The sequence below is a fragment of the Podarcis gaigeae genome, assembly GCF_964106915.1.
Source record: "Podarcis gaigeae genome assembly, chromosome: 2".
NCBI lineage: Eukaryota > Metazoa > Chordata > Lepidosauria > Squamata > Lacertidae > Podarcis > Podarcis gaigeae.
The window spans coordinates 46,359,669-46,385,645 of record NC_139679.1 but is presented as its reverse complement, the minus strand read 5'-3'; the positions used below and the strand labels follow the sequence as shown (position 1 = coordinate 46,385,645).

The 25,977-nt window shown below is 39.6% G+C and overlaps 1 protein-coding gene across 6 annotated transcripts in view; it reads right to left on the bottom strand.

The window, feature by feature from the left end:
* Positions 1–288: 288 nt before the first annotated feature.
* GABRA1 (gamma-aminobutyric acid type A receptor subunit alpha1) overlaps positions 289–25,977 on the bottom strand; it is a 36,335-nt gene continuing 10,646 nt past the window's right edge. For all 6 annotated transcript variants that reach the window (XM_083719425.1, XM_083719426.1, XM_083719427.1 and 3 more), the window contains 7 exons: positions 19,069–19,136; positions 16,178–16,398; positions 14,671–14,753; positions 12,603–12,746; positions 8,147–8,299; positions 4,449–4,651; positions 289–2,699 (listed from right to left, as the gene is read on the bottom strand). In XM_083719425.1, coding sequence (XP_083575551.1) covers positions 2,379–2,699; positions 4,449–4,651; positions 8,147–8,299; positions 12,603–12,746; positions 14,671–14,753; positions 16,178–16,398; positions 19,069–19,136 — 1,193 coding nt within the window. In that variant the 3' untranslated portion in view covers positions 289–2,378. The remainder of the gene's footprint in view (positions 2,700–4,448; positions 4,652–8,146; positions 8,300–12,602; positions 12,747–14,670; positions 14,754–16,177; positions 16,399–19,068; positions 19,137–25,977) is intronic.

Below are 25,977 nucleotides of genomic sequence, written 5' to 3'. Positions count from 1 at the left end.
ATTACATGGTTTAGCAAAGCACTGTAAAAAAGCTACATAGAGAGAATACCGTGTCCTTGATAAACTGTGCAATCAGGTTTATACAATATACTATTCACATAGACTAACAAACTAAGAGATGATATTATGCAGTCATTGCATAGCAAAAAAGCAGACTAGTTAAGTAATATTCACATCTAATGTGCAAAATGCAGACCAAAAAGTAGCAAAATGGATAATTAGGAAGGTAAAACGCCCTGAATGAACACACTAGTTTAAACGCCAAAAATAACAAGATAAACAAATACCGAAGTTAAAGAGTCGTATTTTATTTTATTTTATTTTCTATACATATATCTACACATAATACCAGAAGATTACACATCCTCCTTTAGCAAGCTCCAATCAAATTCGCTCATCAAGTTTAGACAGGACTAAATGGTAGACAATGAAGCATTAGTTTTTTGTTTAAAAAAAGTCTCCTTTTCTAAAGAAAAAGTTAACTATTTCATTTTGTAGATACTAAGTGAGCAGCAACCTCTTGATTTATTGAGAAAGAGTATATAAAACATTGCCTGTAACATATATCAAACTGACTATCTTATTAGCTATTTTGATTGAAGGTCCATGTAGCATTGTTTTTTTAAAATGCATTCACTACCATGTGTTATGGATTCTGAACCACTGCGTTAATGCTTCCAAAACCCCATCAGTGTCTCCAACATTTTGAAAATATCCGTCTCTGAAATTTGACTCTCCCCTCTTAAAATAAATTCTCATCAGAAATGAAACTGGCTAGAATTATTTTTTTGAAGGGAATACTAATAACTTGCAAAATGGACATCTTGTATTTAAAGCCCTTACATATTGTTCCTACAAATATATTGCTACAGTAAAAATGAAATGTAATAAGTTTACTCAATAAAATGTATTTTCCTGTACATTCTTTTGTGTATGTTTTTTTCTGTATTTAATGCTACATATATTACATCACTTATAATTAACAGTTATGTATCAGCAAATATAGCAATAATATACAGATGATTTTTGTCTTAAATATTTTACCATTTTCCTACCAAATATAACTCCATATTTTTTTGTATTCACGCGTTACCTGAGCATACCAGTCTTAGCCTAATAATATACACTGGATGACAGCTTCAACCTGCAAGTACTGTACAGATAGCCACTTTACAAATGGAATTAATTCCAAGCTCTCCTCTTTGTCTTTCTTACATTTAGTCTTTTCATTTTCTTTTAAATGCCACTGACTCCTTTTTTGTTTTTAACTGCAGGCTCTAAATATGTTTCTTTTTAAAATATAACATATTAAGAGCTTAGAGAGGTGAACCGTACACAATATATTAAGAACATAAAAAAGTAAAAAAATGTACAATCTCATGCTGTATATTTACAAATATTATCGAAATAATAGATTTTGTCTTTCTCCTATCCTTATATTTCAATCTAAAGCTTTTAATGTACGGTTTTATAAAATAATACATTCAACTTTTCTAGAGCTTGCAAAACTGTGTTCTTGTTTTTCCCCCTTCCTATAACAAACAAAGACCTAACCAAAACAAAAAAATCACCCTGTAAATAATCCAAGAGTCGATTTCTCTAACGCGTTAGAAGTAATTAGAGCTCTGCACTTAATGTGCAATAGATTCAATATTATCAAGTCAAGTGACAATCTGATGCTTAAAATAAGACTGCAGCGAGAGAGCATATTAAAGCATTCATCATCGTTAATCAAATGTGCTATTCTGTGATAACCTGTACCATTAGTAAGTAGGCTTCCTTTTATGTAAATAACATTATATACTTTTTAAACTGGTGGTTGGTAATTTAGGCAAAGAAAGAAAGAAAAATAAATCTAGGAAAAATATTGTATTTTCTGGAATCCACCACTTTGGAAAGATGTATATATTCTATAAAAGAACTGAAAATAAGTAGCACTCCAAAAATGGAAAATACCATACCATATGTGCAACATGAACATATATAAAGACTGCTTTACCTTCTATCATTTTGCATAAAAATATTTCTCTTCTGACATGTACAGCATCTGTTATGGGAACATTCAGCAATAGGCTATCTACAAGTGATTTGGATTTCTTACATTTCCCTCTCTTGTTCAGATTCACGGTTCAGAATCAGGTGTCTACATCACATTGTTACAGCCCTAGAGTACAGAATTAATATCTTTTCTATTATATATTTATATATATATATAATATACTTTTACTTCATAAAATAAGGAAATCTCAATTTCTTTTAAGACAGAGGCAATGAAGCAAATGGGAATTGCTGTGTGTTTAAAACCAAAAATAATAATATTAATAAGACAATCCCCAGTGCAAAAGAGACTGAACAAACTATATATATGGTTAATGGGGTTAGTGAGGAGGAGGGTTTTGGTCTTTAAGCTGGGGCTCTCTATTTAAATAGGTAGCCCAATACACTAAATTAAAAATCCCAAAAAGCAATGGGAATGCTATTCTTGATAGTCGGTCAATTTTGCTGACGCTGTTAAAAGTTTTCTTGGGTTCTGGAGGTTTTGCTGCGTCAGATTTGACTTCTTTTGGCTCTATTGTTGCGCTTTTAGCAATGGTAGCTAGTCCAGGGTCCCTTGCGATATTAGGGGTGAAGCTAGTTGCTGTCGCTGGTGCTGTGAACGAGTTGTTTTTCATAATCAGAGGATCCTTTACTTTCTTTGGCTAGGAATGAGAAAACATAGACTTTAATCCAATACATCCATTCAACCATCCAGTCAAATGCTTGGACGGCTCCGAAACATACGTATGTTTTAGGAATATGCAAAACATTCCTTTTGTTTTCCACATGGATATTTCCATATTGTAAAAAAACAAACCATGAGATTGCATTTCCCTGCCATTTATGCACAAAAGCAGATGTGCACATTTAGGAAGGGCAAAATTTTCTGATATTTGTTTAAAGGTCATGGGGAACTTTAAAGATACATGTGTTGAGGGGAATATATATATGTAGGCTGTTTTATATAGATAAGTTTGTTTTAACAGAAGGGTGTCTTGTAAGCATGGGTGCATCCTTTCCCATAAAAATTAAAAGGCTGTCTTTGACAGAGTAGGATGTAGAAGAAGGGGATACCACTGTTTACACACTTCCCTGAGAGAAAATCAATTTAATTTAGTGGAATTTTATTTTGAATAGACATTCCTATGATTGCACAATTCCTATTATGCATGCCCCCCCCATTTGAAATTCTACCTAGATTATATTGTTCACCTAATCTCCCATTCTATACATGTTGTTTTGCACAGCAGCTTCTGAGCTGCAGCAGCAGACTTTGTAGTAAAAGCATTGAATTTCACAATCAGTGCCTGTAAAAGCTCATAACAGTTATTTGCTAGCCCAGTGCATTACATTACAGCACTGCATATGAGAGTGCTAGTAACTGGTTGGCAGCCATGCATGGAGAAAGTGTCACTTCTATGTTTGCCAAGTGCACCTGAGCACAGAGATGTGTGGCAAAACTACACACATTCCTTTTAGAAAAGAACGAAACTCTAGATGAGAGAACTCCATTTTCTCCATTCATTTCAATTAAATGAATGGAAATCCAAATGAACGAGCTCCAAATGAAAAATCCATTAGTTTGCCATTAGTTCTATTCATTTAATTGAACTGGAAGCCTGGAAAGGCCTGTACAGACCATAGAGATGTCACATGTAGGAGAAAAGAGGCAGAGAGCAGCAAAACTGACAGAGGTGAACGCTGTCCAACCCCTTGCCTACTTTTTTAAACAAAACCTTTTGGCATCGTCTCCAAGAAAGCCTCCAGCAACGTGCAGTCTTCTGCCAACATCACAATTTTCCCCAGTGCTATTATTTTCAGACTCAAGGGTCTGGATGGCACGTGCATATACATCACTTGATGTCTTGTGATTTGATGAATCATCCCTTGGTGGCTCACTGCTGAATGTCCAAATTTTCTCAACTGAAAAGTCTTATTTTGACATGGCAACAAGGGTGATATGCAAGCTGTCTTTGAGGTGCTGAATTGATGTTAGCTGTTTCACACATATATGCAATTGCTCAGCAATTCACATGCGTATGTGTGATTCACTCTTAGCTGCAATCTGAAAAGGAGCTGCAGTAAATTCCATATTTCAATGCAGATATGAACTTTTTTTAAAAAAAAATCTTAATGGGCTGCTGAATTCATAAATAAGTTGCTTGTTAATGTTGAAAGGGAACTGCTAACATCTGAGTTGTAACATCTTTTGGAGGAATTAATGATACTGGATTCCTTGTAACAGTCCTAATTCAAGGGGGAGGGACAGAGAGAGTAAATTGAACTCAGAGGGGCTTACATTTGAATGAGAATGTTTAGGACAGATTATCAAGTTCATGCACTTTGGTTTTGTAGGATCATGTTTCCCATGCAATGCATACAGTGGGTCATATGACAATGTATATCATTACCTTTTCGGGAACAACACTCTTGCCATCCCATGCATAGCCTCTCTTTGTAAAGTAGTTCACAGTTGCAAATTCAATCAGTGCCGAGAAAACAAACGCATAACACACGGCTATGAACCAATCCATAGCAGTGGCGTAAGCCACCTTGGGGAGAGAATTCCGTGCACTGATGCTCAGGGTGGTCATTGTCAGCACAGTTGTCACTCCTGCAAAGCAAAGCAAGAACATTTCAGAACTCATCCAATCGCCACCCTGTTGCCTATCCCATCCACCTCACAACTGCAATATCGCTTTGAGTATATGCCATTGTAGAAGAGGAGGAGAAGAAGAGTTTGGATTTGATATCCCACTTTATCACTACCCGAAGGAGTCTCAAAGCAGCTAACATTCTCCTTTCCCTTCCTCCCCCACAACAAACACTCTGTGAGGTGAGTGGGGCTGAGAGACTTCAGAGAAGTGTGACTAGCCCAAGGTCACCCAGCAGCTGCATGTGGAGGAGCAGAGACACGAACCTGGTTCCCCAGATTACGAGTCTACCGCTCCTAACCACTACACCACACTGGCTCTCTCAACTGTAGTTAGTTATAGACGTCTTCAGGTTTGTTTAGCAATACCACCAGCAGGAGCATCCCCTGACCAGAGTTCCATTTGGGGTGTGCTCCAGTAAGCAGAGCAGGGGAGTGTGGCTTTTGTCTTCTACCCCTGTAGCACTCAATGCTACCTCTCACACTGTCCCAGATGTTTGGAGGACCCTTTGGATGTATGTGAGAAGTGGCACTGGCAGCCACCAAGGGAGGAGGGATTGGCAAAAGTTGTTACTCCCACTCTGCCTGGGGGATCCCTTCCCTGGATCAAAAAACTTGAGTCCGCCAAAGGAGAAGTCTGGACCAGATATAGATGTAGGAACAGATCAGTCAAGATCCAAAGTGCTACTTTAGAGTGCCCAAGGGCTTGTATGTTTGTGTGTGTGTGTGTGTGTGTGTGTGTGTGTGTGTGTAGGAGGCATTGCTGTGGGCAAATCCTAAATCCAAGCTCTCCTTGACACGTGGAAGGAGTTTCAGATACCTCACATCCTAGCTATAGATAAAACACACTGAGTGACAGGCATTATTTTCATTCAAGTATTCTATATTTTTATTGGATTTGAAGTTTGTTTTATGCCTGGTTTTTTTTGTTTTTTTTGTTAATTGCTTTGTGATGTTTTATGGGGAAACATTCATAAATGAAACAGATAGTATTGAACATGTGCAGGGTAGCTACTTTTATATATACCACACCATCTTGTGCATGTTTACATCAAATAAATTTCCACTGTGGGCAATGGTACTTGCTTCCAGGCAAATGAACCCAGGATTGCAGCATTAGATATTGCAGTAACATAGAATCACAGAGAGTTGGAAGTGACACGAAGGGTCATCTAGTCCAATCACCTGCAATGCAATGCAGTCACCTGATTTATGGCAGTTCCCATGCTTTCTATCTTCCATAAATACTGATGATAGGAAATCATCAGGTTGCAGCTGGAGAAATCAAGTCATATCAGGATTGTCCCTGACCACTGGACAGGGTGAGGAAGTCCACATGAGAGGACAGAAGGAAACCCTATTTAGGTGTTAAAACAATTTGAAAACAGAACACAGAAACAGTGGGAGTGGGGATGGGCACACCAGCTCTGCTGCTCTCTCATCCTCTGCCCCCCCATCACCTTCCTCACAGCAGGGAGCCTCTTATGTAGGCTCACTGTGCAATGCTGACATCTGGGTTTTACCTCATGTGGAGAAGCGTACTTGTCCCCACTCTCCTTTCCCTGTGGCCTGGATTACTATAATTCCTGAATAGGACTCTTGCTGTACCATTGAACTGGCAAAATGTCAGTTAATTGGATGATTGTGATGGTTTACCACTAGGGGATGCCATTTGGATTTTTCTGCCTGAGGCACCAAAAACATCTTGAGGCAATCCTGATTGGAATCACATCCCTCTTGGCATTTGAGGCAAATTACAGTTATGGCTATGCCTCAACTGGACGAGCCAGCTTAATGGTTTTCAGATGAAATGAATAGTCCTTTCCATTTGTCTTCTTGTTTCTGAGCCCTATCTCGCATGCTGCAGCAACATTTTCAAGCTGTTCTCCACAAGCTTAAAGACTAATGCTGATGAAATAAGAAAAATATTGCTAATGTTGATTAAATAACAGGGGAAATGCCACTGTGATCATATACTTTGCATTTTGAGTAGTGTTGTTGCTCACCCGCCGCTGAGCAATTTTATTTTAACTAGCTGCTGAGCTTTTACTGAAAGTGAGAGGTCTGTATCTCTGTTGCATTGCTTACCGTTGCGTTAAATCACATATTCACCAGTTACCTTGACAACTGCAGACATTTCATGTATTAAATCTCTGCTGCAGTATATTTCCACTGTGTCAAGTGTTAGCCAAAACACAGAGCAATCAGAAATATCTTGCACTATCCATATTCAGATGCATTATTTATTGTCAGAGGGGGGAAATAATATGACCTTTCAATTATCAGTCATCCCTATTCTGAAATGTCTCCAACTGCATAACGATTTGTGTAGAAAAAACTGACTTTAAGGCTGAAGTCCTGTCCAGCACAATCCTATGAATGTCTGCTCAGGCCCGTTAAGTTGCTTATACTCTCATGTAAATGTGCATAGGATTGGAGCCTAAATCACAGAGAAGTAAATGGAATTTAAGCACCCTGGTCACTCACAGAATAATGAATCAAACTCTGCTGTTTGTTTCTGTGTGTTTACATTCATATGAAATATTTGGAGGTTTTCCTTTTCCATGATAGCTAAACATAAAGCTTTAGAAGGGAAAACCTAGTCAAATGCAATATATATAACCTCCCAGAATGAATTGAATTGCTCTGTGCAGCCTTCCTTAACTTGGTGTTTTGCACTGCCATTCCCACATACAGCAGACAATTGCATACAATTCTCATCTGGAGAGCATCCAGTTGAGAAAGGAGGCTTTGTGTCTGGAGCTACTGACAGTGTCTCATAGAATCCTTCATGGAAGCCCCATCACCAGTAATGGACCAAACCCAAAGAGCAATGCTGTGCATGCTAGTCCTACTCCTGCTGCAGCATCCCCTGTTGGCACCACTCCCACACTGCCCAGCCATACAGAGCTTGCCTGCTCAACAGGGAAGCCTGTTGAACAGACAGAAATTTTCAAGTGCTTAGGACCCTGATCACGCAGGATTGTGGAAGGCCTACCTACATTCAGCAGGCATCCCATCAGTGGATGAGCTGCTGGTGCCTGGAGAGCATGGGGCCCACTCTTTGTCCATGCAATACTTTGTGCATTGCACAATACAGCCATAGACTTCACAGACCGGCATTTTATTGGTTTCTGTGGTCCTTGTCTTGCTATTGTCTAACACCATGATATTGCCACAGAAGCCTGGAGATAAGAGGTGCTAAAACACTGGTTGAGGGAAACTGTTCTCAATTATTCTGCTTATTACAAGACCAGAGCAGGCTGGTCCATTAGGGCAATTGAAGAGCTGCCCCACCAACCTCAGCCAGCCCCCAACCGGCATGCCTTTTACTAACAATCAATCAGGAAGTAGCTCTGTCTGTCACTGCCTCTGACTTCACTTATGTTTGGTCTCCCTGACTTTCGCCCTTACCAGTCGAACTGAGCACCAGTCACCAGTGTACAAGACACTTACCAAAGACAGTTCTTGCTGGAACGGATTCTCTGTTGAGCCAGAAGGATACCTGGGATAGAATCACTGTCATAATGCAGGGCAGGTATGTTTGAATGACAAAGTAACCAATCTTTCTCTTCAAATGGAAATGGGTCATCATCACAACATACTCTCCTGAATGGGAGGGGGAAACCCAAGAATGAAACGTCAATGAAATTCCTATGGGACAACATGCTTCAAATTCACCGAACAGAAATCATGCAGAAACTAGTATACTTTTTGTGCGTGGGATATGTTGTTTATTGTTTTTGCAACAGCTAGTCAAGAAATTCAGGAAAGGTTAAGAATTCCAGGCTTAGACTTTTGGAAGTGGAAGTGTTCTCCCCCCCAAAAAAAAAAAAAATCATCTAAGAGGCTTTATCAGTAAGATACATCATGCCAAATGATTTAAAGCTGCACTTTCCATCATCTTAAAATTCCATTTGGATAGATTTTCCCAGTGACCCCTTATTTCTTGTTTTTCTCCTTCTCCTGATAGGGATAAACTCAGCAGAAGCATCTTGCTATCTGGACATCTTCTGGAGAGTATCTGCTCTTTGCTTATGGGATATCGTGGCTTGGATTGCATAGATCAGGTTTCTGCTACCTTTGGATCACCAAGCTGAATACGGCTCATCTGCTCTGGTTGGCAGTGTTGTCCCAACAGCAGCAAAAATGCAGCTTCTTGTTTTTGTTGCATTTCTAGGACTGCGAAAATAAGGGGAGGTCATCATGTATCTGGGATGGTCACTATTCATAGCTGGTAGATTGGGTTCACCTTGGTCATCTCAAGTTGTGCAACCCTGGCATAGATTGACATTTGAGGGGTTTGACTGGGCTGACTTTGTTTTAGGAGTGGTGATTTGCCCAAATGTCCTTCAGACCCTTCCTATATCTGGGTTTTATAAATTAGTTTCCTGGCTTAGCTTTCCTCTTTTAAAAAGGGCAAATTGTTCAATGAAAATCGCGGTGGTGTCTGATAACTATTTAATGGCCCTTGTGAAATGGTGTTTTCCAGAAATTAAGCAAGCGCCTCCTTTTTAATCTCATCCTTTGTGACAGTTAGTTGAAAATTTAATATCTTGAAAAGATCAAATTCCTTAGGGTGTCTAATAATGTGGTATTGTATTCGGCACAGAGACAACTGAAACAAAACAAATGTCAGCAGAGAAAAGAAACGAGAAGGTCTGAAATCAAAGGAAATCATCTCCTCAAACCAGAAAGGATGCATAAAATAGTTCTAGATCTTTTTGAGCAGGTGCCCCCAATCATGTCCCAATGTGAAATGGAGGATGGTATATGTGTGTCCCACTCTCTATACGTAAATATAAGCCAATACGTAGGGGCAAACCTAGTGGTCTTTGGTGAAGCATCAGAAGGCACATTCAGCCAGTTTAATGGGGACCAGTGCATGGTGTGTGGGAATGCTCATACAGATGTGAAACAGATGTGCAAAGAGTGTTTTCTAGGCAATTCCTACACATCTTACTCCAAAATATATGTCAGAAGCAAAAACAGTTAAGGTGTTTAATATTACCAAGATCTGAAGTTGCACAGCAGCACTCTATCTTTACTTAGTCTAGCAAAGTATAAATTAATTTTGCAAGGATGCAGAATTAATGGGGGCAAGGGGAGAGCAAACTGCTGGAATGCACTGATTTTAGGGATTCTCACCTATTCATAAAAAATATTTGTTCAGCTTCATTCTTAATGGTTTAAGTAGGTTTTGCACAAATACTTCCTCAAAATGTTGTCAAAAAAATGATCTGGGAGCACTGGAAGGCTTTGCTTCAGTGAAAGGCTTGTGAATCCAAGATTGTTTAGTGTATTAGAAAAAGACAACTTAAGAAAGAAAATGATATTGATTTATATAATATATTATCTACATAGTGAGGGGATCACCTCAGGAAGCACAAATCTGGCTGTTTCAGATTATGTTATTTTTGCATGTTACCAATCATTCCATTCGGCATGATTCCATGTTAATCTGCCATTTTGAAATCCATCTCAAAATATGTCTTTTAATTAAATGCAATTAGCTGTGAATTATCATTTCAAAATATGTATTTATTTAATATTATATGTAAATGAATATTTTGATATGTTTAAACCACTGAGAATATTTGGAATGTTGCAAAATATGGTGGATGGCTAAAATTCTGTGTTCCAGATTAACCCTCCAGGGTTATTCATATGTTTATGTATCTAGTTATCAGGGAGGGAGAGAACAGTTTGCAAGCTTAGCCTTTTCTTGTTCCTCCATTGTATGTATCTATTTAGCAGTGATGTGGCAACATTTCAGGTGAGGGCCTCTCCAACTTTTCAAAAGGGTCCAATCTCCACTGTGCAGTGTTGTAGACTTAGCTTTCTTTCTTCTTCACTGGATAAGTTCCTTTGATATTGTTTATTCCTTGATGCAAGTTCCTATTCTGCTTTGTTTTGTTTTTACTTGTCTGTGCAAACATCTTGTGCAGAACTTGGCGCTAATCATAAATAATAGTGATTAATGTCTTTTAAGCCATTATGCTAATTTTGTTTTGATATCTTTGCAAATTGGAATCCCTTATTTTTTCTGCCTGAACTGCCTCGTTCCTGACAGCATTGAGAAGATGATGTGAACAGTGACTCGAATTTTAACTATGCTCCTTCCATTAAGACTACATTTCTGTAGGGAACGCAAGAAGCAGGATGGGTAAATGATCTTTCATATCCTGGCTTCTTTGGATAGAAATAAAGGTTTGTTTTGCACATTCCTGAAGATGCAACCAGTCAGGCTGTATTTCTGATACAGCTCAGCACTCTCCGAGATGCTTATTTAGTTCATGATTGACATGGAAAGTATGCTTGTGTGGGAGGCAATATATTACAGTGGCTGGAACCTCAGATTCAGCTCTGTAAAATAGAAATAGCTGCTTTCTTAATGGGATAATTTGGTAGGTTTCATTGACCATTCAGTCTGAGACCAATGAGGGCCTTCCTTGAAGTCCACTCCCATTGGGTTTTGCTAATATTGCTTATTATTATTATTATTATTATTATTATTATTATTATTAGGAGAAACAGGCAAAATAAAACTAATTTTGGTAGCTTTGATAACCCACTGTTGAACAGTTGTATGCATGCCAGGCGGCTTATAGAATGTCATGCAACATGGACACTGAGCTCTGTTTGTTTATATGCTTGAGCTTCACAGGCAGTGTGATTTATTTCCCCAGAAAATGGTAACACTCAAGCTTATGAACAAATGGTGCTCAGTTTTAACAGCAAAAGGAGTAGGTGGGTGACAGGAACTGAATGTTCTCCCAGCTGTCACTTATTATCCCACAACCCATTTCCCACAACTTTTGCACAGCTAAAACATCCAAGGGAATGGACAACAAAAAATTAAAAACTATAAACATTTCAAAAATAACAATTTAAGAAAACCCAAAAGAGAGCAGCAATTAAAATCAAGATGGGTGGTTTGTCAAAATGCCTCCCGGAACAAAAGAAAGTTTTCTGGTTCCTTCTGGTATGGGATAGTCTACCATTTCAGAACCACAACATAAAATCCTTTCAAGTGTCCTAACAGACCACACCTAGGATGCATGTGAAACATGCAAGTGGAACTCAGGGAGTAAAAGTCATAGGTAAAATTATACATTATGTGAAAAGAACTGTCCTGGATCACAATTAGTCACTGGGCATGTATGCTGCCTGGGTTCTTTAACACCAAAAAAAATTGTCCAGAATATTCCGCAGAACTCCCCATATACTTCAGTCATCAGTTGGAGCACTGCTTACAGTGCTGGCCTTGTCTGAAGGAAGGTTGAGTACCTCAAAAGACAGGGCATTTTTGGTGGTTATGCCTATACTGTGGGCTTCCCTCCCTAGAGACTACCATATTTTGATATGGATTCTGAGATTTTTTTTTCTGTGATTGTTGTTATTTACATTTATTCATTGCTCACTATATAAAATGTCTCAAAATGACTTACAATTGTAAAAAAAAAGCATACACAGACAAGTCTTTAAAACAAACATCAAATAAAGCAGCATTATTTACTAAAAGTGTTCATCCTGCAATATTATTAAAAGGCTAAATCCTGCCCCACTCTATGAAAACATGAACCCCAAAACAGGCAGAGTTACCATATGATCCCAATCAAGAATAAAAGTTTCAGTGTTAAGTTTTGATAGCTTTAGGTAGATTACTGCTGCTTGCTGGTGGTGTAAAATATTTTCTATTTCCAATACCAAATAATTTCAGTTGTATTGTTTTTATTCTTTTGTGGCCTGACTAGAGCGTTTTGAAGAGCATATGGCAGAGGACAAATTTAAAATAAATTATAAAAATACATCTCATGAGATATGTCATTATTTTATGCAGAGTTCCTGACATTGATAATACTCTTGCTGATCTGGCTTAGTAGAGAGAGAGACCATATTTATCACCCACCTGTACTGGACTGCACAATTCCAGAATCTACGGTTTGTCCCATAAGATCATATTGATTCAACCGAGAGCCATCTTCAGCTACTACAACAGACCTTGCTGGTTCCCGTGTCCATTCGTACATCACCTCTGATTTCGTATAAGCATCTAATTAGAGGGGGGAAAGTCATTTCCAAAGATGGCTCAAAAAAGTAATAATTGGCTACTCTGTTTCTCATAACATCATTCCCTTTCCTGTTCCTCTTGTCAACAAGACTGTCTTTTCTCCCAACAGTTTATTTTATTTTGCAGCATCAACATTCCAATGAAGACCATGGCAGAAGTGAGTTTGCCAAACTTTTTCTGCACAGCATGAAATGGCAGTAATACTGAGAGGTGTATTTTAACCCAAAAAGCACAAGTAAAGGCTGGGGAGTTTTCTCTCTCGTTTGCCTGACTGATGTGGTGTGAAAGCACCTACCACAATATCCTGACTTTGGTCCAAATGTCTGACTCCATCACTCTTGAACCCACTTATACTTTGCCTTCTGTCTACCATGTACATCCCCCAGGGTGACTTGTGCAATTTCAATTAAGACCCAAACCAGTCTGCTTCCAGCCACTTCAGATTTTAGATTTAAATCCCTGAAACTGCTTGAGTAGTAGAATTATCTGAGTTTAAAGCATTTGGCAAGAACCCCAATGCCTTTCTTTTTCCCTTATCAGGTTTCTGTTGTAGTTTAAATAAGTTTCACCTTTTTAATTCCCAAGGAAATCTTTCTAATGAGTCCCTGCTTTAAACCGCAGTAGCACAAAGTTTGGAAACTATCCATCACTCCTTTCTGCACACTTGGTAAATGCAAGACTCTTTAGTCCATAGTAAGTCATTCTGTTTTAGTACCCAACAGGGAGAAATTATAGAGCTAGTATGCTGACCTCCATAATAGATCAAGGTACTAAATATCAGGAAAATACGGCATTTACAGTGGAAAAAGAATTTATAATTGATGGAGCAAGTTGTATTATCTTGACACCCCAATGCGCTAATGCTGTTGGTGCAATGATAGGGTTCACCAGCACTGAAGAAGGTCACTTTGTAAACATAACTTCTTCTAGGCAGGCAGAAGATATTCAGAGCTATGACCACTCCCAAACTCATCTTTTGGATGAGAAGCTGACACCGGGTATGGAATCTAGTACAAAAGGTGGCTTTTCCCCAAGATAGCAGCTGAAGGAGTGACTACTATATCTCAGATCTGTAGTAGTCACCCGGTTTTCCCAAGATGGTAATCCATTATGTTGGGAGGCAATTTGATGCAAAATATTCCTCCTGATGGTCTCTCTCACTTCATGGGATCCTACACAATTATTTTCAAAATAGCTTGGGCAGAGACATGAAATAGTAATACTGGGAATCATTGCTTGGTGGGCATTGGCAAGGGCCTGTGTTGATGTTTAGATCTTTAGGTCAACATGTGAACTTCAAACGGCCATCACTTCATTAGACTGCACTGGCTCTTTGCTATATATGGTTAGCCAGACCCTTTGTGGTATTTTGTGAGGTTCCAAACACTCCTTTACAATTCCCATGATCCTTTTGGGAATGATTAACTGGGACATCTATGAGTTAAAATCCAACTGAAATGCATATGATGTTTTTAAGTACATCCTGCTCTTTCAATGGAACTTGTATACCAATGGATTAAACACTTATTTGCATTAATTTTCAATTTAAAACAGGATTGCTCCCATTTGGAGGATCCACATTTTCTCTGTATAAATTGCTGAAGTTCCTCTTTCCCTCGTAAAATGTAGCTGCCGTCAAGAAGAAATAGGAACTATCTATATGCTGTGCTATCACAGTGCTTTGTATAAACCTGGAGGAGAGCCATTTCCTTCTTTGGCTAAGGCCTATGCCAGACAGGATTACATTTATTCATGTAGAAAATCTTCATTTAAAAAATAAAAATGCAGTGATTGGAAAATGTGTGTACACACATACAGTTCCAGGCTTTTAAGTCTCCTGTTCTGACTGTTAAGTGGCCTGTGGAAAGGAAGGATGGGGGGGGGATGATTGTTAAAGTCAACTTACAGCTTCCAAATTTCAAAGGGCAAGCATGTGCATCCATGGGAAAGTCTTCTAAATGCATTGGACATTCTGCTCTCACTGTGAGTCTATAAGGGGTCACAGGTAATAGTACACATTTAGGAGCAAAAAGTGGCTTTAATACAAATTATAATAAAAGATATGTATTCCAGCACAGTTTGGTTAATGTAGTATATCAAATTACCATTTGCATGAGCTTCCTGAAGAACACTTGCTCACTTGGCTTTAAAAAAGCATTTTTCACTTCTGCTCACCCTTCTATTGTCACCTTGCAAGTATCTTTATCAATAGCAATAATGTTTTGAGCTATGTTATTACTAGGATCTTTGTAGTTTTCAGTTTGCTCTGTCGGCCACATTGAGGGGTTCAACATTTGGATTAGAATGGTGGATAGAATACTCAATTTATCCATAAATAAAACTCAGTAGTCACTGGTTATTTTTGCTTTTGAGGCCAGCTCCAACACCCTTACTCCAGTGTTCATTTCAGTAGGACTAGGCAGGAAAAAATGGAGTTGCATTGTGAAAGTCTAGTATGCAATAGCAAAGCTAGATTTCTGCTAGGTCTCTTGGTCTCCTTCTCCATTTAACCTGCTTTCATTACTTTCAATTTGTTCCCTTTTTATTGCTCAGAGCAGTGCTGAAGGTACACATTTCTGAAAGTCAGAAATATACCATTTATTAACTATGTTTATACCCCTCCATTCATTGAAGGAGCGTAAGATGATGTACCTGGTTGTGGCCACCCATGTAACAACTCCAGGTTCATGAAGGAATGGAGATTTGAACCTGGCTCTTTTCCATCCTAGTCAGGCACCCTAACCACTACACTAGGCTGATTTTCAGGAGAATTCCCAGCCCTTTTGTAAAAGAGTTCCTTGTACTTTTATGCTCTTCCTCTTTTTCTGTTCCAGAACACAAGCTTTTACTGGGGTCTGCCAAGCAGACCAGAAATGCCTATGCTCCTTCTGAAGAGCAAAATCAGCTCTGGATCTTGTAAAAGGAGCAAAACAATATTCCATTCTTCCCCTCTCATTAGTGTGCTTGGCTTGCCAAGTGAGACAAACCCCAACTTGTCATGTACAGGTTGCTACTTTAATGCCATGGAGGAAAAGACTGTTTTCACTGCAGCAGCTACAGCTCATCCATAAGACTGGACTGTAAGAGCCTAATCTCCAAACTTGTTAAAGTGAAATATGAAGCCTTTTCAGTATCCCAAAGAATTAAGTGGAACTTAAGTAAGCTTAAAGGTCATAAAGTGAAAAGAGAAGCTCAGAAGAGAAGAAAAATTGATACCAAAAACAGCTACATTCAATGTATCCTTAATGTATCCATTTCAGGATGTATACATCATTTCAAGATCTAGAATTCTAAAATAAGTGGTTTTCTTTTTTTAAAAAAAGAGGAATATAGAAATAACTTGTTGATTAAGAATGATAAATTACACAACACGTTTTTCATAAAAGGAGAAGATGCCATGTTGCAGTTCTTACCTCATTGTATAGAGCAGTGTCCCATCTTCCGTAATTCGCAAGAGTTTGTTAGGCATAGTCATGTTGTGAGCTACTGATTTCTTTCCATTGTGGAAAAAAGTATCTGGTGTCCATATTTTGCTGGCCATTAAATTATTAAGTCGGAGGACTTGCATGGGTCCTTTGAACTTCAGTCTTTCATCCCTCCAGCTTTGCCGGAAAAATACATCTATTGTGTATTCCTAAAAATGGGGAGTTTTGAAAATAGTACAGTTTGGCAATAGGACTACTGAATAGGAAGAAGCTTCCAGAACAAGGCAGAGCTTATTTCATAGCATGCTCTCTGCTATACTGGCAAAGAATATATGAAACCCAAAATTGACTTTGGAAGGGTGTTACTCATCCAGTCTTCTGCATCTGGGCCTCTACATATTCAATATGGACAGACCTTACAGACTACCACAGAACAGTAAGATTACTTCCTCAGAAAAGTTTCATATCAAAATTCGAGCCGCAACAGGGAATTCCCATGGGGAAAATGGAAGACCAGGACCTTGTTCTCTCATTCCTTCTCTTCACCTGAAGCTATAATAGGTTTTGGATCTTTGGAACAAACAGTACAGTCCTATACATGTCTACTCAGAAGTAAGCCTTATTGAATTAAAGGGTGAAGAACCTAAGGCTCTCCAGATGCTGTTAGACTCCAACTCCCATCAGCCCCAGCCAGCATAACCAATAGTAAGGGATGATGGGAATTATAGTCCAGCAACATCTAGAGGCCTATACATCCCAAAGGTAATTTGCTATGCCACACACATTCTGCTTCCACAAATTGCCATTCACTCACACCCACAACCAAATATAATGACAGTGCTGCAACCTGGACACAAACACAGAGCTCACTTTCATTCTGCTTCTTTCACAGAAAGTATTCTCTGCACCATGGGAATATCTAAATAAATTATCAAATGATAAACTCCAGATATGTATTATTTCACTCATACCACACTCTTCCTCCAGGCTGATCAGAGCAGATTGCACATGGTTCCTAATCAGCTTCTCAATCAGACATCTTATAGGGCCAGACCTTCTCTGATTCAGCTGTAAAATGATCATGTGTCTGTATAACATTTCTTCAGAGGCTTCCTTAGGTTAAAAAGGCCTCCACAAGTAGATGAAGTACATGAAACTAGCAGTCTCTGCGTAGCAGATACCAGGATGACTATTATTTTCTCTGTTCTCTACCAACCCTCCAAATGCACCAGTTACTTTGAGAACTTTAAAGTACCCTCAGTGGGGTTTCAATTCTCTAGCTAGAAATGCAACTGTTTACATAAACTGTTTTAAAGGGGTAACATCCTACGTCAAGAAGAAAAAGGGAACCTGTGCTCATCTTCCCAACCCTAAAAAAGGTTACAATATCTTGATTGTAAAGAGAGAGTATCATAGAATAAGCATTAACTGTGATGCATGTTACAGGAGACACTGATCCTCAATGGAGGACAGTCTCACTACTATAGAAGACCATTAATGAAAGTGAACAACAGCTATGCCAGAGCATTAGCTGTGTGCAAAGCACTTGTGAGCTGAAGCAGGAATAAGAACATTTTCCTAGTCCTGCCCTCACTGTTGGACTAGCTCTGCCCCCAAAATCTGCACTGATCACAGGGATCTGTGATAAGAAACAGCTATGTGTAAGATACCAATACTCGATACAGAGACATCGGGGACAAGACTAGCCCAGGGCTGTAGAGTCAGAGTGGCTCCAGGTGTGTGGCTCTGTTCTTGATTCAGCTCATAGTGTCACGCAAGTAATGTGGGATCAGGCTATACTCATCACCATTCCTCAGTACATCTGAGGTCAATGCACTAGACATTGGAACTGTATAGTCCACTTGAACTGAGATCTATGCACATAGGCCCTGATGGGGAATCCAGTGCTTTGGATGTCCATGGTTTGGAGGAAAGTTCTTCCTACGATCTTCCGAAACCAAGTAATCATAATAGTCATAACAATTGTGGTTGTCACTGGAACTGGTTCTGCAAAAGTATTTGCAGCTCCCAAAAGAAATTGACTTTGCAATTCATATGTCTTTTTCAGAAGATATCCATTATATGATTTACAGATAACAAACCACATCTACCTGAAAAATCGGTAGACCACTACAACCAAGGGTATGAAAAAGTCTTGCTAACTTTGGCCTCTTAAATCCTTTTAGTTTTATTAAATTATGTCATAATTTGGCATGTTTGCTAATCAATACTCAATGTTAGGGAATATCTCTTTGAAAAGGCTACATCTTTGTGGCTTACCACAAGTTACTTAGGTACAAAATGGATAATGAAATCCCACAGATGCATTTATTATAGGTTTTTATTTTGACTTTACCTCTTTATATGTAGTAAAGTGGGTGGTCAGGCTTTTAACGACTTGAGTAGTCATGCCTGACATCACCCTTACATCAATGACAACCACAAAAACCTGCAGTTCAATTACCCATTCTTTAGGTGAGGTATATGTGTTATATGTGTCCTCAGTAACTGTGCTGAGGATGGCCTGAACAATCAGACAAGATATAATTTACTATCATAATTTACTGTCATCTGCCTTGCCCTAAACTGGTTCGCTGGATGTCTCTTAATCATGTATTCTGCACCACATACTTCAAGTAATCAATTTGCATAGTAACGTGCTTTATCACGGGGAATGCTTCCTTCCCAGTTGCTGATGCTTCCCCATATTGGAAAAACTGCTCCAAACATTTCAAACAAATTGAACGATCAAACTTGGGATAGCACTTGAGGTGAATATTTAAGTGCACTGAAATCAGTCAATGTGAAAGACTCAGAAAACTGGTCTAGAAGCAGAAAGCAGACAGGGCGAGACTGAGAGAAGATAGGATGGCACTTACCATATCATGGTCTGAAACAGGCCCAAAGCTGGTGACGAAGATGTCGGTCTTCACTGCAGTTACACGCTCTGATGAAGCAGGAAATTAGGATAGTGAGTGCTTATCAATAGCTTTCATTAGATCCAAAACCAGAAGCTGTTATCCAAACAAAGAACGCATTGACTTTTAGAAGCTCCGAAATAAGAGGAGGGGCTTAGCTCAATGGTAGAAAGCATGCCTTGCTTGTGGAAAGTCTCAATTCTTTGCGTCTCCTCTTCCATCTGAAACACTGGGTCGCTCGTACTAATCAGTGCAGACATTACTGAGCTGGGTGGAGCAAAGGTCTGACTCATTATAAGGCAGTTTCCTATATTCAAAATTGGCCCATAACATTAACTTAGTCATTTTGGCCCAGATCCACAAAACCATCAGTATGCTGCTGCTTACAAATTATTTTCATCCCCAGCAGACTGATCAGGCATCTGATTGGGCTTGCCGGCTACAGAGAGATGATAGATTGTATTTCTATGTTGAGGTGTTCTATGCTGAGACACCTAGGTTGTGGAACACTTTCCCTATTTATAATATGCAAGCACCATCAATGTTTTTGCTTCGATTGCCTGATGAAGTACTTTCTGTTTATATGGGCCTTTTCTGATGCATACAGATCCTTTGGGCATTGTGACCACTATCCAGACAAGTACTATTCTATTTTGTTTTATGGATGTGTTCTATTCACTGCCTAGGCACTTCATTTATTTTTGCAGTCTATGAGCCTTTAAAATAAAGAAATCAATTTAAATTACTGTAATTACTCTGAAATGTGCATGTATTCATATAAATTAGCATATGCACATTTTATTCAAATATATGTCCTTTTTGTGACACCTAAGTGGCCACCACAGACACATTACTTTTATAAATCCATGGGTGAACACATGTGCACTGTTACAGGCTGGTTTAGGTAGGTCTGTGCTTCCACCTCGAGAGAGACTCGAGGTGAGTTCAACACTGCCGTTTACTCTGCATTCAGTGCACAGAATTGGTGTTAGCCACAGTCCATATCTATCCTGTTGTTTCTTTTGAAATACTGTAATTGATGCATCCCTCTCCCCCTCCCCGCAAAAAAACCCAACTAGTTTTGATCTGAATTGAGAAGAAGAATGAGGAGCAATGAGCACATGTCAGGGACTGGCTGGACACTGAGGAGTGGTGGCTGGATACTGATACATGGGCACCAGGAGAAGTGGGGTTGGAGATTGACTTGGAATAAGGGACCAGTGAACTGGGGGAACCTGTAACCAGGAGCCAGGAGATAAGAGTCACAGGCAGGAGAGGCTGCAGGATTGGAGAGTAAGGAACAGGTACTGGGGGGAGGAGACAGATAGGTCAGGCTGGTGTAAAGCCAAGGGTTTTCACACCTCCTCCTCCTCCTCCTGCCCCCACCTCTTCAGCTCCACTTTTGCCCAGGGCTAGAAGAGAATTGAAGATGGAGGAGCAGAAGGTATTGCGCACAGCTCAAATAGGGGAGATACATAAACTGCAGTCGGGGGTGGGGCCTCTCTGTTGTCTCATAGGGTGCACACCTAGGAGTAGCTGAGAGATGTAGGACTGATGGGCATGCCTTCCCCTAACTTACAAGTATAGCTTTTACAATAAAGAGTTGATTTCTCACTCTGGACATTCTGCTCAATATCAACTCATGTTTTCCTGGGAAGTAAAGAATAATATTGTAGTATTCCAGCTGTGGTTGCTTTGTCACACAGTGACTTTTGAGGGCTATTTTTTGACTGCTCTTAGGACTGACAACCATACAAATGATATTGAAGAGGCAGTTAGACAGCGAGTGTTCCTAATTACTCCTCCAGCAAAATGGATGTGGCCTAGTCAAACCTGCTTCCAAGAGAATATTAATTGCCTTAGAGAAAGGTACGGATTTTCTTGATGCCTAATTGGGTTGGAGCTTAATCCTAAAGAGGGTCATAGTGAGAATTAACCTCAAAGCACTGAAGTTGTAAGGTTACTCTTGCTCCCCAAAGAAATATTCATCTTGAAAAATGAGTCTTCATTTCTTGGTGGAGCAAACTGCTTGGGAACTGAAGGCTGTGTTCTCATCTAAAAGAGCAAATTAGATTTAATGTTTTTCCTTAGGTCGACTAAGGGACCTAGCTACAGTATATGTTACACACAAATAGGTTCAGTGCGAACCCTGAAAACCTATTTTCCAGGAAAATCTGTGTTGGGTTGGGATGAACTGAAATGGAGAACGGAGAAGGGTGAAAGGTGCAGACTGGAGAGGAGAGGATTCCGCTTAATGCTTAACTTAATGCTTAATGCCTTGGTTCCTGAACGCTGCAGCCCTATATACATTTCCTGGGAGTAAATCCCACTGAGCTCAATGGGACTTCTGAGTAGGCATTCCTAGGATTGTGATAGATGTATATTTTCCTGTGAAACAGGCTGCCTGGGTTTATTTTTATCAATCTGTTTAGTTCTCAAACTTTATACACCTCTTAGCATTGCATCTCATAGGTTTAAATGGCAGGTCCTATTGAATTCAATGCAATTAAATTAGCTTAAATTCCTATATTTTAATATGTGTGCTCAGAGTGCCTGACTTCCCAAAGTGATTCTGAATGATGATCAGTGTCAGGATAAACCAACATGGTGCCCTCCAGGTGTTGGATAACAACTTAGACCATTCTTTGGCATTGGCCATATATTGGTTAAGGGGACGCAGGTGGCGCTGTGGGTTAAAGCCTCAGCGCCTAGGACTTGCCGATCGACAGGTCGGCGGTTCGAATCCCTGCGGCGGGGTGCGCTCCCGCTGCTCGGTCCCAGCGCCTGCCAACCTAGCAGTTCGAAAGCACCTCCGGGTGCAAGTAGATAAATAGGGACCGCTTACCAGCGGGAAGGTAAACGGCGTTTCCGTGTGTGGCTCTGGCTCGCCAGAGCAGCGATGTCACGCTGGCCACGTGACCCGGAAGTGTCTCCGGACAGCGCTGGCCCCTGGCCTCTTAAGTGAGATGGGCGCACAACCCCAGAGTCTGTCAAGACTGGCCCGTACGGGCAGGGGTACCTTTACCTTTACCTTTATATATTGGTTAGGGCTGATGGTAGCTGATATCCACAACATTTAGAGGCCACCACTTTGGCTAACCTGGCCTAGGTAAAAGATGAATGAGTGCTGGTGCTCAGTGCTTTTCAGCAGCTATGACTATGCAGACAGCCCTAAGCAATTACAATATGTCGTGTTCTGACCTTACCCAGAGTCCTCTCGTCCCAAATTGCATCATTTATGTCATCAGTCATGTTACGTCACATTTTTTTTTTTTTGTTAAACTCTACCTGAATAACTAGCTTTCTCTGAGTAGATTCTGTGGGGTTTTTTTTTAATAATGATGATGATGATAATTTCTGCACGCTGAGAAGGGAACTGCCCTTTTGTAGATTCTTGTTTTTTAAAAAGACATGCATGTGCTTGTTTACCACTTTTGCAATTAGATGATTCAGCTGTGCTTTGTTACATGCTCCAAAAATAATGACTCATTCTTACATAGGACACTTTAGAGCAAGTGACTCACAGACTTGGGGTATTACTTCACAATGAAAGATAACCATCTCTTCTTTTACCATTATTAGTTTGAGCGTTTACACCCACCATCTAGATGGAATTGTGTTCCTTTGGACTACAAAACCTGGTGCCAACCTGGACTCAAAGCCGCCTCAGGCATCCTTATGGATGACCTTTATGAAAAGGACAGAGGGAGTGCAATTCTGTTCTGTTTTCATTTCATCCTCAAAAATGCATTGGGGGCAAAGGAACTAAGAAGAGGTTGTGGGCTAAGGTCTTCAGCACTCAATGTAAGCCATAAAGAAAGGAGCTAACAGAAATTCTAACATAAAATGCCTACTTTTTCAAAATACTCAGAAGTCTCTCTCTCTCTCTCTCTCTCTCTCTCTCTCTCTCTCTCTGTGTGTGTGTGTGTGTGTTAGCAGAAGTATAACTGGAGCATTTGCCCGTTTTCAGCTCACAAGTTTGTAAACAGAGTAGGATTGTGCCTCAGCTCTATGTGTACCCTGAATAATGAGGTAAATCAGGGTGATTTAGGATAGTCATTCACATTATCCCCCCTCCCCAGTTGAGTCACTCTATTAACAAGCATGTGTTAAAGGCTAATAGGGGGCTGTACAACCTTGCAAGCAGCTCTGTTGCATTAATTTCTCCATAAAGTTAAATGCATGACTGCTGCCACCTTTTTCTGAGAAGCAAATCCAAGCTGACTAGGGAAATGCCCAAAGCTTGAAAGGGAAGGGGGTGCAAAGGAGAAATGCAAAGGTGGGGGCCTTTTTTTAGGATGGACAGGTCTAGGTTTTAATCACAGCAAGTTTTCCCCCCAGTGCGCTCCAATCACAGTGATTTGAGGGCAGGATGTTGGCGTCAACAAATGGGCCATCACTCTCAATTCATAAGGGAAACACTCAGGGCAGGAGAAGACATCACAGTCTCCTTTGGGATGTAGAAAACAACTAGAACATATTATTTTAAAATAATGACCAACTACATAGAATCAACAACCAAACCGTTGCAGTTGATCTAATATATGAAGCCAATATATGTCCCGTATGAACTGTAAAAAGGAAGAATAAAACATGATCAGGTGGGAACAAGCTAGTCTGGCTGCTTCGACATTATTATACTAATGTCACTGGATACAGTGGAAGATTCATAGTTTCTTGTGTGACTAAAGATTAATAGCCACCCATCGAAATACATGAGCTTAACAATTCTTAAAGCCTGTTGGATTTATTTGTGTGAGGGTTTGTAGACCTGGTTGGAATGCTTTCCAGTGATCAAGGCTCCAACCAGATGTTAAGACTTGTAGCACTGGCTTACTTTGAGTAAGGTGAATTAACTATTAGTAGCACTGCGGCATAAAATATGATGCTTTATTTACTGCAGGGATTTTGCAAACATCATAGCTGAAAGACGCACTTGTACAAATATATAGCTTCAGGACATTATGGTTGGATGTCTCTCTGGCACTTTGAAGTTGACATAGGTCTGTGTTCTGCTAAACATCTCAGGATAACTTCTTTAATTGATGAACAATCAATCAATACAAGTGATATACTATTACTTATGCCACTAATCTAAATGTCAATAACTGCCATTATCTCTGTTTAAAAATAAAGCTGTTGCAAGTGGTGAGTTGGTCTTGCCAAAGAATCTAATCTTCATTCTATCTCCTCAATCTTTACCTGAGCTATTTAAGTTTTCTATTTTGGAGCACTTGTTTAAGGATAAATAATAACTCAAAGATGGAAGGTGTTCATTCTAATCTACAAATACATGCTGTTTACTCAAAAGGTTGGGGGGGGGGACTTGGTTGCCTAAGAGATAATTATTGGACCTAGCTATCTGAACTGATGGATTCTACTTGAACAAGAGCATACAAATTCAGTTCCGTATGTGTCTTCCTGCCAAAGGATGCAGCACCTGCAGCTACCTGATTTTGAGAAACCTAAACGATAGGGGTATCAGAGAACTCTGCAAACTTTAGATCTGGGAGATCCAGCTCCTTTCCCACCCCCCACCCAAACACATCAGTTTGGGGGCAGACCCAAACTGTCTTGGGTCTTGTCTGAAATGAGCTTGGATTGTGGCCTTAGACGTCTCCAGGCTCCATATCATGTTGAAAATGTGGTTAAAGGCATGATTTTATGTTATTTTATCTTTATCCACATAAATAATGCTGTTTTAAAGATTGCACCTTTCTCAGATCTCCTACAAGGCACATTTGACTCTCACCAGTTGCACTGCAACAGTTTTTTAGCTGTTAATGGCCACCAACCCAATGGCTATAGTACAGCCAATGATGTGGTCACAATGTACACACAGGCCCTGAAAATGTCTTCCATAACACAGAGTTCCTGGGTTTTATAGATAATACTTTTGGGGAAGCTGTTTTATTAGACAGACACCAGTAAAATGTGCTGTTTCTCAAAGTTACATGCTTGATGGCTTGATTCAAATGTTTTATTGACAAATCCCAGAACTTTCTCTATCAGAAAAGAAACGAGTTCACACTGGGGACATATTTAAGTGCCATGTTAACACACTACTGCAAACTACCACTGTTGTTGGCTATGCCAATGCATATGTTGAAAATGGGGCCACTGATCTGTACTACGGCTTGTCATGATTATACGTGATCATGAATGAAAACAATTTTCAAAATTTAATTAGTTCTTTTTCTCTTGGTCTCATGGCTATATGCAGAAGTTAAACCTTATGTCTTGGTGTGGGGGGGAAGAGGTGGTCAGAAGGAAAAAGGCACTTTAATGCAGAAAATATTTCAGAATAAAGGAGATAGCCTTGGACTAAGTATGCTGCAACTAGCAACTGGCACTGCATAGATAATCTACCTGGATTCATCCTGCTTCGGTCCAATTCACAGGTTATGGATGGCATTCCCAAGCCTCCCTTTAATCCCCACTCACAGCAGCTTGAATACCCCTGAATCATTTTTAATAATTGATTTAAATTGCATCAAATTATCCCTTCGCCTAATCAGAAAAGGCATTACCACTAATTCATGTATTATTCTTAAATGAGATCCATCCAGCTTTACTTGTATAGTATGTTCGGCGAGAACCATTACGGTTGACTAAAACCTACTATTGTATTAATCAAGGATCAAGAAATATTTATTTCTGGGCTAATCCTTGAGTTTACATGAAAGTAGAGGAAATAGCAGCACAGGAAGCAAGCAGAATGATTCCTCATTTGTGTTTTTTTTTATAGATAGCTTCCAAAATTAAATTCAACGTCCTCAGTGCAGAACAATCCATTATTTTCTTCAGTTCTTCATAATCTATGAACAATATATACTCAACAAAGCCAAAATTTAAAGACAATCATTGCTA